Raw genomic sequence first — 12,630 nt, 5'->3', positions numbered from 1 at the left:
AAGACTCCGTGTCCCAAGGGTCGTTGGGACGTAGAACAGGGCCTGTGAAGATGATCTCAACGGGCAGGCTCGTGGGAGAGAAAGCGGTCGTTCAGATAGCCTGGTCCTAAGCCATTCAGGGCTTTCAAGGTCATCACCAGCACCCTGAAATGCGCCCAGCAACATACTGGAAGCCACCGCAGCCATTTCACACGGGAACCACAGGCTCCCTGAATCCAGCCCCATCAGGTTGCAGCATTCTGGGCCTTCTGTAGTTTCTGAATTCCCTCCAAAGGCAGCCCTACGGAGAGGCCACTGCAATAATCCAGGTGTGATACAATTATAGCATGCATCATCTTGGCCAGCTGTGCTTTCTCCAGGAATGGGTGCAGTTAGCACACCAGCCTCAGCTGGGCAAAGGCAGTCCTGCCCACAGCCAAGACTCAGCCAGGTCCAGAAGAACCCCCAAATTATGAGCTTGTGTTTACAAGGGAAGTACTACCCCATCCAACACAGACTGAACCCCAATTCCCGGATCAGCTCTAGTGATCAAGATCACCTCTGTCTCGTCTAGATTCAGTTTCAATTTTGTTAGTCCAAAATGGTTCATTACTTGGAAATGACATGGAGTTGGGCATCATCTACATTTTCGTGACGCTGAACCCCAAAAGTCTGAATGACGGTTTCATGTAGATGTTAAAAAACGTGGACGACAAGATATCATAGGGCAGCCTTCTCCAACCCAGTGCCCTCCAGATGTTTTGGACCATAACTCCCTCCAGCCCCAGCCAACATGGCCAAAATCCTTCCTGGCAAACACTACAAAGAAGAACACTCAGATCTCGCCCATTCAAACACCATGAGAGCCAGGGTGGCGTAGTGGCTAAAGTGTTGGACTGAGAGTCGGGAGATCCGGGTTCTAGTCCCCCCTCAGCCATGGAAACCCACTGGGTGACTTTGGGCCAGTCACAGACGCTCAGTCCAACCCACCTCACAGGGTTGTTGTTGTGAGGATAAAATGGAGAGGAGGAGGAGGAGGATTATGTATGCTGCCTTGGGTTTCTTAGAGGGAAAAAGGCAGGATATAAATGCAATAATAAATAAATTCTTCTTACCTCAAACAAGAGATTTAAAGCTACTTCTTCATAGGGGGCGGGATGTACGGTGAGGCCTTTGACAGAGATCCCTTGGAGGCCCTCGGCTACAGAGAGCGGCGCGTCGTTGGCCATGCCAGGGGGTGTTGCGGATAAAAGGTCAAAGATGGTCTCGTTGTGGATCTCCAGGTAAGAAATCCGAACAGTGATGAACTGACTCCCATGTTCTTCCATTGATTTGAACACCTGCAGAGAAGGTTGGGTGCGCCTCCATAAAATCAGCTTCAAAGAGGTCACAAATAAGTTATCTATGCTTCTTCTTTTTTCAAATAGGGAGAAGGGCTTGTAACCTAAGGGCACGATCCTGCGAAATGTTCTCCCGCAAAAGAAATGAAAAGGAGCCGCGCAAGGGGTTCCCCCAATCCAGCTAGCTGACATCCTCTGAAATAGTAGTGAGGCCCCATCTCCTAAAATAAAAAAAGGCATCTGGAACAGCCGTTTCAAAGCCTTTATTTATTTATTTATTTGTTACATTTATATACCGCCCCATAGCCGAAGCTCTCGGGGGGTGGTGGTGTTGTGTTACAAAAATTAAAAACAGTAAACGTTAAAAGTATACAAAATTTAAAAACATAAAAACAACAGTATCAAAACTCTGCAGCTACTATGGGGCACCCAAAGGCACAAAACAACTGTTTTGACCTTTTCGGTGGTCCACAGCCACTCCGGAAGCAGTTTTAGAAAAAAGCGTAACTTTAAAAAAAATTCAGCCCCTTAGGATTGGGAGGGAGGGAAGGTGCAACCTGCAAGGAGGGGGATTGGGGGGGGGGAAATGACCCCTAGAGCTTCCAAAGTTGCCCACCTCTCCTCTAAAGGGAAAGGCTAGAGATGCAGTTGGTCTTCTCTTGACACGACCCCATCCCAAACACTTTGATCAATATCTGAGGCCTTCCTCTTAGCGCCTCCTCCAAAGAAAGTTTGGGAAATGGGAACAAGGTTCAGGACCCCCTCGGTGGAGTCCCCCCCCCCCGATTATGGAATGCTGCTCTCCCCACTGCGGTCCACCAACTGCCTACATGGTCATCATTTCAGCACAAGGTTGAGACTGTCCTCTACGCCCCGGCATTTGATGGCATAAGACGGGCATTTATGACAGTTTTTTTTTTCAGGTCCGGTTTTGAATGGTTTTAAAATTCTGCATGTATACATTTTATATTACATTTTTATTATTTTGCATTTGTAGCTTATAATTTCGGTGAAGCATCCAGAGAGCTTCAGCTATTGGGTGAAATAGAAATGAAATTTATTGTTGCTGTAATAAAAACAATAATAGCATCAGTCCCATCTGCACAGAGAGTCAAACAGGATCACAGCACAGGTCCCTTCCACTGTTCCTTCTCCTGAAGGTTGAGAATACCTCATGGGTCTTCCCTTCCACCTCCCACAACCTGTTCCAGGGCCGGGCAAAGCTGGTAGAAGGCCCGGGCCAGATGGGAAATGCAGGCCCCATTTCAAACTGCTCATTAAGTATTTTTAATCAGTTCTAAATACATATGAACTAGTACGATTTATAAAAAAAAGGAAACGGCAAGCACTTTTATTCAAGATGTATATAAGACATCACTTCTTCACATTCAGAAATGCTTCACGTGCTTTTCTTTGGGCAAATTCGTCAACAGAAAAATCAAGCAACTTTGCCCAGAGGGATTCGGAGTAGAATCATAGAATCATAGAATAGCAGAGTTGGAAGGGGCCTACAAGGCCATCGAGTCCAACCCCCTGCTCAATGCAGGAATCCACCCTAAAGCATCCCTGACAGATGGTTGTCCAGCTGCCTCTTGAAGGCCTCTAGTGTGGGAGAGCCCACAACCTCACCAGGCAACTGATTCCATTGTCGTACTGCTCTAACAGGCAGGACATTTTTCCTGATGTCCAGCTGGAATCTGGCTTCCTTTAACTTGAGCCCATTATTCTGTGTCCTGCACTCTGGGAGGATCGAGAAGAGATCCTGGCCCTCCTCTGGGTGACAACCTTTTAAGTATTTGAAGAGTGCTATCATGTCTCCCCTCCATCTTCTCTTCTCCAGGCTAAACATGCCCAGTTCTTTCAGTCTCTCCTCATAAGGCTTTGTTTCCAGACCCCTGATCATCCTGGTTGCCCTCCTTTGAACACGCTCCAGCTTGTCTGCGTCCTTCTTGAATTGTGGAGCCCAGAACTGGACACAATACTCTAGATGAGGCCTACCCAGGGCCGAATAGAGAGGAACCAGTACCTCACGTGATTTGGAAGCTATACTTCTATTAATGCAGCCCAAAATAGTAGACCCCCTCAAAATCACAGGCTCATGCCAACTGGCCCCACTGGGGCCCCTCTGCCCAGCTCTGTCCTGGCATCTTATCCATCACAGAATGGCAGGAATCCCACGTCAACAGACAGACAACCCTTTCTGTCTCCTCCTCAACATATTTTTTTTTGCAAGATGATCTGAATTACCTGCTGTATTGCTCGGGGTATGATCCCTCGGTGTTTGTAGTTTCCCGTTGTTCCCGTCATGGTGAATGTCTTGCCAGCTCCGGTTTGCCCATAGCATATGATAGTGCCTAGAAATATTTCAGAGCAAACACCATGAACTTAAGCTGTGTCCAACAGATCTCTACAAAATGCAGCCCTTGCCTCCGGTGTTAGGGTAAAAACCCCAACCAGAAGGGAGGGAACAGGAAAACCAGACAAGTCCAGATTCAGTGACCATTCTTTATTGAACTACATGTGTAGGAGGAAACTCACCCTCGACGGATCGGAGACGAGCTTCTCCACTCATCATCCACAGCCAACATCTTTTATAACATTCCCTGCCCCTCCTGGTGAGCTCATGGCTCATCCCTCCCCGCTTCCCTTGTTGATTAGAGAGTTATACATTTTCCATAAATGAAACTATTTCAAACAGCTGACAATACATAATATTGTGACAACTATGCCCTGTTTATGTAGCTTACTGTACATAAACAGGGCATAGTTAAGGGGTACTTCTTGGGAGGAGAGCAATGACAAATCTCGATAAAATAGTTAAGAGCAGAGACACTACACTGACAACAAAGGTCCGCATAGTTAAAGCAATGGTATTCCCCGTAGTAACCTATGGCTGCGAGAGCTGGACCATAAGGAAAGCTGAGCGAAGGAAGATAGGTGCTTTTGAACTGTGGTGTTGGAGGAAAATTCTGAGAGTGCCTTGGACTGCAAGAAGATCAAACCAGTCCATACTCCAGGAAATAAAGCCAGACTGCTCACTGGAGGGAATGATACTAAATGCAAAACTGAAGTATTTTGGCCACATAATGAGAAGACAGGAGACCCTGGAGAAGAGGCTGATGCTAGGGAAAGTGGAAGGCAAAAGGAAGAGGGGCCGACCGAGGGCAAGATGGATGGATGATATTCTGGGGGTGACAGACTTGACCTTGGGGGAGCTAGGGGTGGCAACGGCCGACAGAAAGCTCTGGCGTGGGCTGGTCCATGGAGTCACAAAGAGTCGGAAGCGACTGAACGAATAAACAATAAACCATGCAAGGGCGGCCGAAGCTAACTTTGCTGACCATTGGGGTGTTTTTTCCCGTGATAACAAGGAGCAGTGCGCCAGAGTGCCTGGAAATATGGAAACTCGAATCCAGTGATCCAAGGCCCTGGTAGCTGCAGTTGAGGAAGTTGTTATCCTTGACCAGACAGGTTGGGGACTTGCTCTGTTAGAAAGTGCAGAGCAACCTTGAGCAACTTGCCAACTGCATTCTGATGATTCTTTATTAATGAAAGAGAAGGGAGGGGTCTGGTGACAGAGCCCTGAGTGCTTGGTGTACACCTTTTCCCCAGAAAGGGGGTCTTTTGGTGGGGGTCTTTTGACCACCTTAACACCAGCAGGCAAACCATCTTATCTTAATTTTGATGTTTTACAGACCTTAACGACTTCCCCACCTCCCCCAACGCAAGCATGGATAGACTATCCCCTTATATTGAATTATTTCAACTTTCTTACAGAAGCGACAAGGAACGTACAAATAGGAAAGGGAAGCAGGGCAAGTAAAGGAAGAAAAAAACAGAAGGGGAAAGGGAGGAGGAAAAGAGCAGACTGGCTTTGGCAAACTTCTGGACGGAAGACCCGGATCGCGTGTGCGGGGTGCAGAAAACAGAAGCTGCGGAAGAAGCATGTGTCAATGCTAGCTCTTATTTAATGCATGGAAAATGCTATTAAGAAGATCACCCAAGTAGATCATAAAGAGTACTGTTATTTGGCTTGCCTGAAAATCCAAGGCGGCTTCCAAACCAGCATCAATTGCAACAAGAAAGACAAAGCAATGGCTGTTCTGAGAACATACGGCAGGTATATCCCAGGCACGAATGAAACAGGAAACTTCAAATGCCCAGATAAAGAAAAAAAATTTTTTTACAGTTTCCCTGTTGCTGAGAAAGAAGTGCATTTCAGAATCTCATGATGGACCCAGAGATATATAATGCAAACAATAATCTTGCTGTGGAAACACATTAGTCTGTTCCAGTGTCAGCTCGTACTGTTCTCCCTAATTTTGATATAAATTCCCTTTCATAGAATCATAGAATAGCAGAGTTGGAAGGGGCCTACAAGGCCATCGAGTCCAACCCCCTGCTCAATGCAGGAATCCCCCCTAAAGCATCCCTGACAGATGGTTGTCCAGCTGCCTCTTGAAGGCCTCTAGTGTGGGAGAGCCCACCACCTCCCCAGGTAACTGGTTCCATTGTCGTACTGCTCTAACAGTCAGGAAGTTTTTCCTGATGTCCAGCTGGAATCTGGCTTCCTGTAACTGGAGCCCGTTATTCCATGTCCTGCACTCTGGGAGGATCGAGAAGAGATCCTGGCCCTCCTCTGTGTGACAACCTTTCAAGTCCTTGAAAAGTGCTATCATGTCTCCTCTCCATCTTCTCTTCTCCAGGCTAAACATGCCCAGTTCTTTCAGTCTCTCTCCATAGGGCTTTGTTTCCAGACCCCTGATCATCCTGGTTGCCCTCCTCTGAACACGCACCTTTCTTGTCATTTGAACCTGTCGTTTTAAGTCCGACCCTCTGGAGCAACAGAAAACAAAACTGAAGATGGCTATCAAGTTGCCTCTTAATCATCACTTCTCCAGGCTAAATATACTCAATTCCTTCAACCTTTCCTCTAAGACTTGGTCTCGAGGTCGCCATTTTCATCACCCTCCTCAGGACACATTCAAATTTGGCAATAACCTTCTTAAATTGCAAAGCCCAGAACTGGACCCAGGTTTGACCAAAGCAGAATAGAGTCGCACAAGTACTTCTTGTGATCTGGATACTACACTCTGAGTCTGGAATTGCAATAGCCTTTTTAGCTGTCAATTACACATGGCTGAATCATATATTTTTTTGTGGGCCATAAGTTAAACAACACATCCTTTTCACATGTACTGCTGTCAAACCAGGTGTCACTTATCTTTCATCCATGCACCAGATTTTTTCTACATAATACAGAACTTCACAGTTATCTCTGTTGAAATTCATTTTGGTGTATCTGCAAGTTAGATGAGCACCCTTTCTATTCCTTCATCAGAGATATTTGTGAAGATATTGAACAATACTTGGCCCAAGACAGAATGCAGGGGTATCTTACTTTTCAAACTTCTCTCCAGGTTGAGAAGGATCCATTAATGAGCACTCTTTGGGTACAGTCCTTCAACTAGCTTAAAATCCACCTAACCACATCTCTACTGACAGAATACTTTACCTCGACAGAATACCTTTAATCCCAAGTAATCCCTTGAATTTTGTCTGCCTTGCCACCCAGCACTGGTGACACTACATATACTTATTTGTTTATTAATCATTTAAAACATTTCTTGGCCGCCTTTCAGGGCAGAAGCCCCTCGCAAGGTGGCTTTCAACAACAAAATACATAAAACACAGTTAAAATGTTAAAACCAATAAAAACATGGACACAACAAACTAGCAACAAATAAATAAAAGCCAAAATAAAACTAGCAACAACAAAGGCAATAGCAGCAACAGAAATCGTATCACGAGACGGCCAAGGTAAAATATATTTTCAAAGCCTTTTTAAAAGCCTGCAATGACAGAGCATGGCGAACCTGTAATGGGAGCTTGTTCCAAAGATGTGGGGCCAATGCAGAGAAGGCCGTTTCACATGTGATCATAGAATAGCAGAGTTGGAAGGGGCCTACAAGGCCATCGAGTCCAACCCCTGCTCAATGCAGGAATCCACCCTAAAGCATCCCTGACAGATGGTTGTCCAGCTGCCTCTTGAAGGCCTCGAGTGTGGGAGAGGCCACAACCTCACCAGGCAACTGATTCCATTGTCGTACTGCTCTAACAGTCAGGAAGTTTTTCCTGATGTCCAGCTGGAATCTGGCTTCCTTTAACTTGAGCCCGTTATTCCGTGTCCTGCACTCTGGGAGGATCGAGAAGAGATCCTGGCCCTCCTCTGCATGACAACCTTTCAAGTATTTGAAGAGTGCTATCATGTCTCCCCTCAATCTTCTCTTCTCCAGGCTAAACATGCCCAGTTCTTTCAGTCTCTCTTCATAGGGCTTTGTTTCCAGACCCCTGATCATCCAGGGGGGGATCTACACTACTGCTTTTAAAGCGCTTTAAAGCACTTTGAAAATGTTTTGAAACCTGTATATGCAGTGTGTCCTGGGCCCCAACAGTTGTCAAAACTGTTATAAAGTGCTTTAAAGCGCTTTAAAGCAGTAGTGTAGATCCCCCCTCCTGGTTGCCCTCCTCTGAACACGCTCCAGCTTGTCTGCGTCCTTCTTGATCACCCACCTAATTGTTCACAGGTGGGCAAATGAGAGGGGCCTCTCTATCTGATAGTGTGGGCAGGCTGATATGGGTGAAGACAATCCTTTAAGTAACTTGGTCCCAAACCATGTAAGGATTTAAAGATCAAAAACAGCAATTTTAATTAGGCTTGAAAACACACTAGCACAGTGCAGCTGGCACAGATTGGACAATCAGATCAGTGCATTTGGTCTCAAGAAACACCCGGACAGTTAATACTAGGAGGAGGGTCCTTGTGCAACCCTAGAGTCTCACCCTCCCCCCCCCACTGCTTCAATTACAGATGGAAATTGAAAGCGGCAAAAATAAAAGCAAGAATATTTACCGTTATATCCATTAAGAGCTTGGGAAACCAGATCTCTGGCTACTGCATCATAAACTACGTCCTGAGATGCGTTATGAAGAACACCATCTAATTTAAACGACCAGTCTGTCTGCTTGTTGTTCACAACTCCTTTGGAGCGGTCTCTCTCAACGTATACCTCTATCGTCTAAAAAAAAGAAAGAGAAATTAATCCAAAGCAGTTTACAATACGTTTTAAAACACAAACGTATCCATGAAAGAAACACAATGCATAAGTCAAAGCAGCTTACAACGAAAGCAAACCGGAACTGTTTCATTTCTGCTGTCTCCTCTGTTATTACCTTATTGTCTGCCCCGAACTTGATCATGTCTTGAGGAAACTCAGCTGTCGGTTTGGCTCGTGCAAACGCACGGACTCGCTTTACACTGGCGCACATTGCGATGGATGCTTGGGGGGGAAACAAGCGGAGAATCAACATTAAAAAAAAATGGGTTTCACCCAAGGGCCAATTCACAACAGGACTAGGCACTGGGTTTTGGTGTTGTTGTTGTTTTAAAAAAGGATAAACTGCTAGAAAGGATAGACTTATTGTTGCTCTTCAAATAGTTAAACGATTGTCACGCAGAGGAGGGCCAGGATCTCTTCTCGATCCTCCCAGAGTGCAGGACACGGAATAACGGGCTCAAGTTAAAGGAAGCCAGATTCCAGCTGGACATCAGGAAAAACCTCCTGACTGTTAGAGCAGTACGACAATGGAATCAGTGACCTAGGGAGGTGGTGGGCTCTCCCACACTCGGGGCCTTCAAGAGGCAGCTGGACAGCCACCTGTCAGGGATGCTTTAGGGTGGATTCCTGCATTAAGCAGGGGGTTGGACTCGATGGCCTTGTAGGCCCCTTCCAACTCTGCTATTATATGATTCTATTATTCTTGCCTCTATTTGAGCTTTTATATTGTATTTTATATTATGGTTTTATACTGTTGTTTTATACTTTGAATGGTTTTAATTTTTGTGAACCGCCCAGAGAGCTCTGGCTATTGGGTGGTATAGAAATGCAATAAATAAATAAATAAATAAATAAGGAGCGGACAACCACACTAGGTGCTTCCAGTTTTTGGCACACAGAAGGTGCAATTCCAAGTACACTTACCCAGGTATATGTCTCATTGAACTGGGCAGGACTTACTTCCCCAGATACATGCATGTGATTGGGCTGGAAAACAAAGATGCCCTTTTTATTTATTTTATTTATTTATTTATTGCACTTATATACCGCTCCCATAGCCAGGGCTCTCTGGGCGGTTTACAGAAATTCTAAAATTAAGATAAAAATGAGTATACAAAATTTAAAATCCTAAAACACAGGACATACACACATAAAGTATTAAAAACCGTTAAAAACTAAACGTGTGGGTGATTAAGATGTGCCACCATATGCCTGGGCAAAGAGGAAAGTCTTAACCTGGCGCCAGAAAGATAGCAGCGTTGGTGCCAGGTACACTTCATCAGGGAGATCATTCCATAGTCTGGGGGCCACCACCGAAAAGGCCCTGTCCCTCGTTGCCACACTCCAAGCCTCTCTCGGAGTAGGCACCCGGAGGAGGACCTCAGATGTTGAACGTAGCGACCGGGTATATTCACGTTGGGAGAGGCGTTCCATCAGGTGTTGTGGTCCCAAGCCGTGACTTTATATGACTGTAGCGCTTCTTATTTATTTTATTTATCTATTGCATTTCTATACCGCCCAATAGCCGGAGCTCTCTGGGCGGTTCACAAAAATTAAAACCGTTCAAAGTATAAAACAACAGTATAAAACCAGAATATAAAATGCAATATAAAAGCTCAACCAGTGTTTATCCTAGCTATGATAGCTTCTCTACAAAGAATCCCAAGCAGGAATCCCGGGAGGAATGGAGGGGGGTGGGGGAAGAGATATTATTATTTGAAATCTCCCAAAATTTCAAATAGTGTGGTGTAGTGGCTGAAGTGGCTAAATCTGCCCCTGAGCCCTCGAAATAAGGCAGGAAAGAAGTAGGTTGCTCATGAGCCGGTGTAGTGGCTAGAGTGTGGGATTGGGAGTCGGGAGATCCGGGTTCTAATCCCCACTCGGCCATGGAAACCCACTGGGTGACTCTGGGTCAGTCACAGACTCTCAGCCCAACCTACCTCACAGGGTTGTTGTTGTGAGGATAGAAATGGAGACGAGGAGGATTATGTATGCTGCCTGGGGTTCCTTGGAGGAAAAAACGCGGGGATATAAATGCAATAATAAATATAAATAAATAAATAAAATTACAACCCCTGAGGTTTTACCTCTTTCTTTTCAGCCAAGAGTGCTAACTGCGCCCTGCAAGTCCCCACTTGTACCTCTGAATCGCCCTCCTAGGAAACTCCTCAATCCGATATCTAGCTGTCCTCTGTTGGAAACGGGATACTGGGCAGTAGGGTCCGACCCAGCAGGGCTGCCTTTTACGTGCTAAATCTAGGAGTAGCAATGATGGAGGAGGAGGAGGAGGAGGAGGAGGAGGAGGAGAAAAGGGTGGGTTTTCGCTCGCCTTTCCCGGCAGGAGCTGCTCCTATTCCGGACACCAGCAAGAGAGAAAGACGCGCCGCGGAGGGATGAAAAAGCGTCGCGCGTGAGGGAAATGAGCGGCGTGCGCGTGCGCATGAGTGAGGGGGGGGAGAGAGACGAGAGCAGCACGCCGTTGCTATGGCGACCGCCACTTCCTGCGTCCGCCGTTGCTATGGCCGCCGCCACTTCCCCCGGGCGCCTTCCAACAGGGGGCAGTAGAGGACGCCGCTGCCTGTGAGGAAAGGAAGGCAGGAAGGAAGGCAGGAGCCGGTTTTCGGCGGCGTCTCTCGCGGCTGCGGGGAGAGCCGGCCTAGTCCGGTTACGGTGGCCGGGCGGGGCCAAGCGGCGCGCGAAGCGAAAGCGCTGCCGCTGCGTGCAGGGACTGAGGGAGTGAGGGAGTGGCTGGCGGAGTGCGCCAGTCCCGGCCGGCCCGGGCTTGGCAGGCAAGGCAGGCAGGCCAGGCGAGCGGCCAAGATGCTGGAGGCGGCCGGGCCGGACCCGGAGCTGGACCCGGAGGACCTGGTGCACTTCTCGGTGGGGGACCTGCCCAGCCGGGGCTACGGGGTGATGGGCGAGATCCGCCGGCAGGGCAAGCTCTGCGACGTCACCCTCAAGGTAACCGCGCCTGAGGGGAATGGGGGAGGGGGAGGGGGAGGCTTTGAGTGACAGGGCGGGGGAGGGGGAGGCTTTGAGTGACAGGGCGGGGGGAGGAGGGCCTAAGAGGGGTGGGGGGGGGGCTCTCAAGGAGGGCGGCTGTGGGGAAGGGGCTTGCCGGGCGTGGCTCTGGGACCCCTGAGGGAGGGTCGTGGGGGAAGGAAAGGGAAGGCGCAGGGGCTGGGCTCCAATGGGGTTGGGGGGGTGGGGGAGTTAAGGGAGGCGAACTGAGTCAGAGCAGAGAAATGGAGGGAGGGGTTTGAAATGGGTGGGGGGGTAGGGTAGGGAGAGGCAATAAGAGAAGGGGTGGGGGAGAATGTTGCCCTCCAAGAAGTGGGGCGGGGGGAGGAAAGGAGAAGGGGGCAGCTCAGGCGGAGCTAAGCTTTAAGGCGGGGAGGGGGAACGAGCTGGGGCTGGGGCTGGGGGGGGCGCTTCCTGGCTATTTATTTATTTAAAACATTTATATCCCGCCCTATATCATCATCATTATTATTATATTTATTTGTACCCCGCCTTTTGCCCAATGCTGGGCCTCAAGGCGGCCTTACAAAGTTTAAAACATACATTGGGGTGGGGAGGGGTGGGGGGGACCATAAACGTTTAAAATGCACAACAAAATTATAAGACAATTACCATTAAGATCTCAGAGAGAATACCTGAGAGATACCTGAGAGAGCGCCTTCTCCCTTACCAACCTGCCCGGTCACTGAGGTCATCCGAGGGCCTGATCCTGGTGGTTCCACATAGACCCATCCTCTGATTGGAATCCACCAGGGGAAGAGCCTTCAGCGTGGTGGCCCCCCTCCTGTGGAACTCCCTGCCTCTGGAGGTCAGGCAGGCGCCAACCTTGTACTCCTTTTGGCGCCTCCTGGAAATGTTATTATTCCAGGAAGCCTTTCCTTAATGATCAGCCATGGTTCACTGTACATTTTGCTTCTTTTAAAAATCAATTTTAAAGTGTTTTATTCTGTTTTTATTTTCATTTTATCTTGTACACTGCTCCGGAATTTTTCAATGGGGAGCGGTATATAAATATTCTAAATAAATAAATAGAGCGGCATACAGATAAAAACATACAGTATAAAACAATAAATATGCACAGTTAAAAACAAATTAAACCATGATCCAAGTTAAAACAATATATAATTTAAAAGCAGTTAAAACAATGTGCCAGTGAGTTTAACCATCAAAGG

General features: G+C 47.5%; 2 protein-coding genes across 3 annotated transcripts in view; one reads left to right on the top strand and one right to left on the bottom strand.

Moving 5' to 3' along the window:
- The window catches only part of KIF9 (kinesin family member 9), a 47,017-nt gene extending 38,369 nt beyond the window's left edge, over positions 1 to 8,648 (bottom strand). The window contains exons 1-4 of the mRNA XM_063122446.1: positions 8,553 to 8,648; positions 8,233 to 8,398; positions 3,567 to 3,673; positions 1,095 to 1,319 (exon numbers count right to left, since the gene is read on the bottom strand). Coding sequence (XP_062978516.1) covers positions 1,095 to 1,319; positions 3,567 to 3,673; positions 8,233 to 8,398; positions 8,553 to 8,648 — 594 coding nt within the window. The remainder of the gene's footprint in view (positions 1 to 1,094; positions 1,320 to 3,566; positions 3,674 to 8,232; positions 8,399 to 8,552) is intronic.
- A 2,565-nt stretch (positions 8,649 to 11,213) lies between these two features.
- KLHL18 (kelch like family member 18) overlaps positions 11,214 to 12,630 on the top strand; it is a 43,156-nt gene continuing 41,739 nt past the window's right edge. For both annotated transcript variants that reach the window (XM_063122552.1, XM_063122544.1), the window contains exon 1: positions 11,214 to 11,398. In XM_063122552.1, coding sequence (XP_062978622.1) covers positions 11,258 to 11,398 — 141 coding nt within the window. In that variant the 5' untranslated portion in view covers positions 11,214 to 11,257. The remainder of the gene's footprint in view (positions 11,399 to 12,630) is intronic.

The sequence above is a fragment of the Elgaria multicarinata genome, chromosome 1, assembly GCF_023053635.1.
Source record: "Elgaria multicarinata webbii isolate HBS135686 ecotype San Diego chromosome 1, rElgMul1.1.pri, whole genome shotgun sequence".
Taxonomy (NCBI): Eukaryota; Metazoa; Chordata; class Lepidosauria; order Squamata; family Anguidae; genus Elgaria; species Elgaria multicarinata.
The sequence above is the reverse complement of the archived record's forward strand: the minus strand, read 5'-3'. Positions and strand labels throughout refer to the sequence as shown.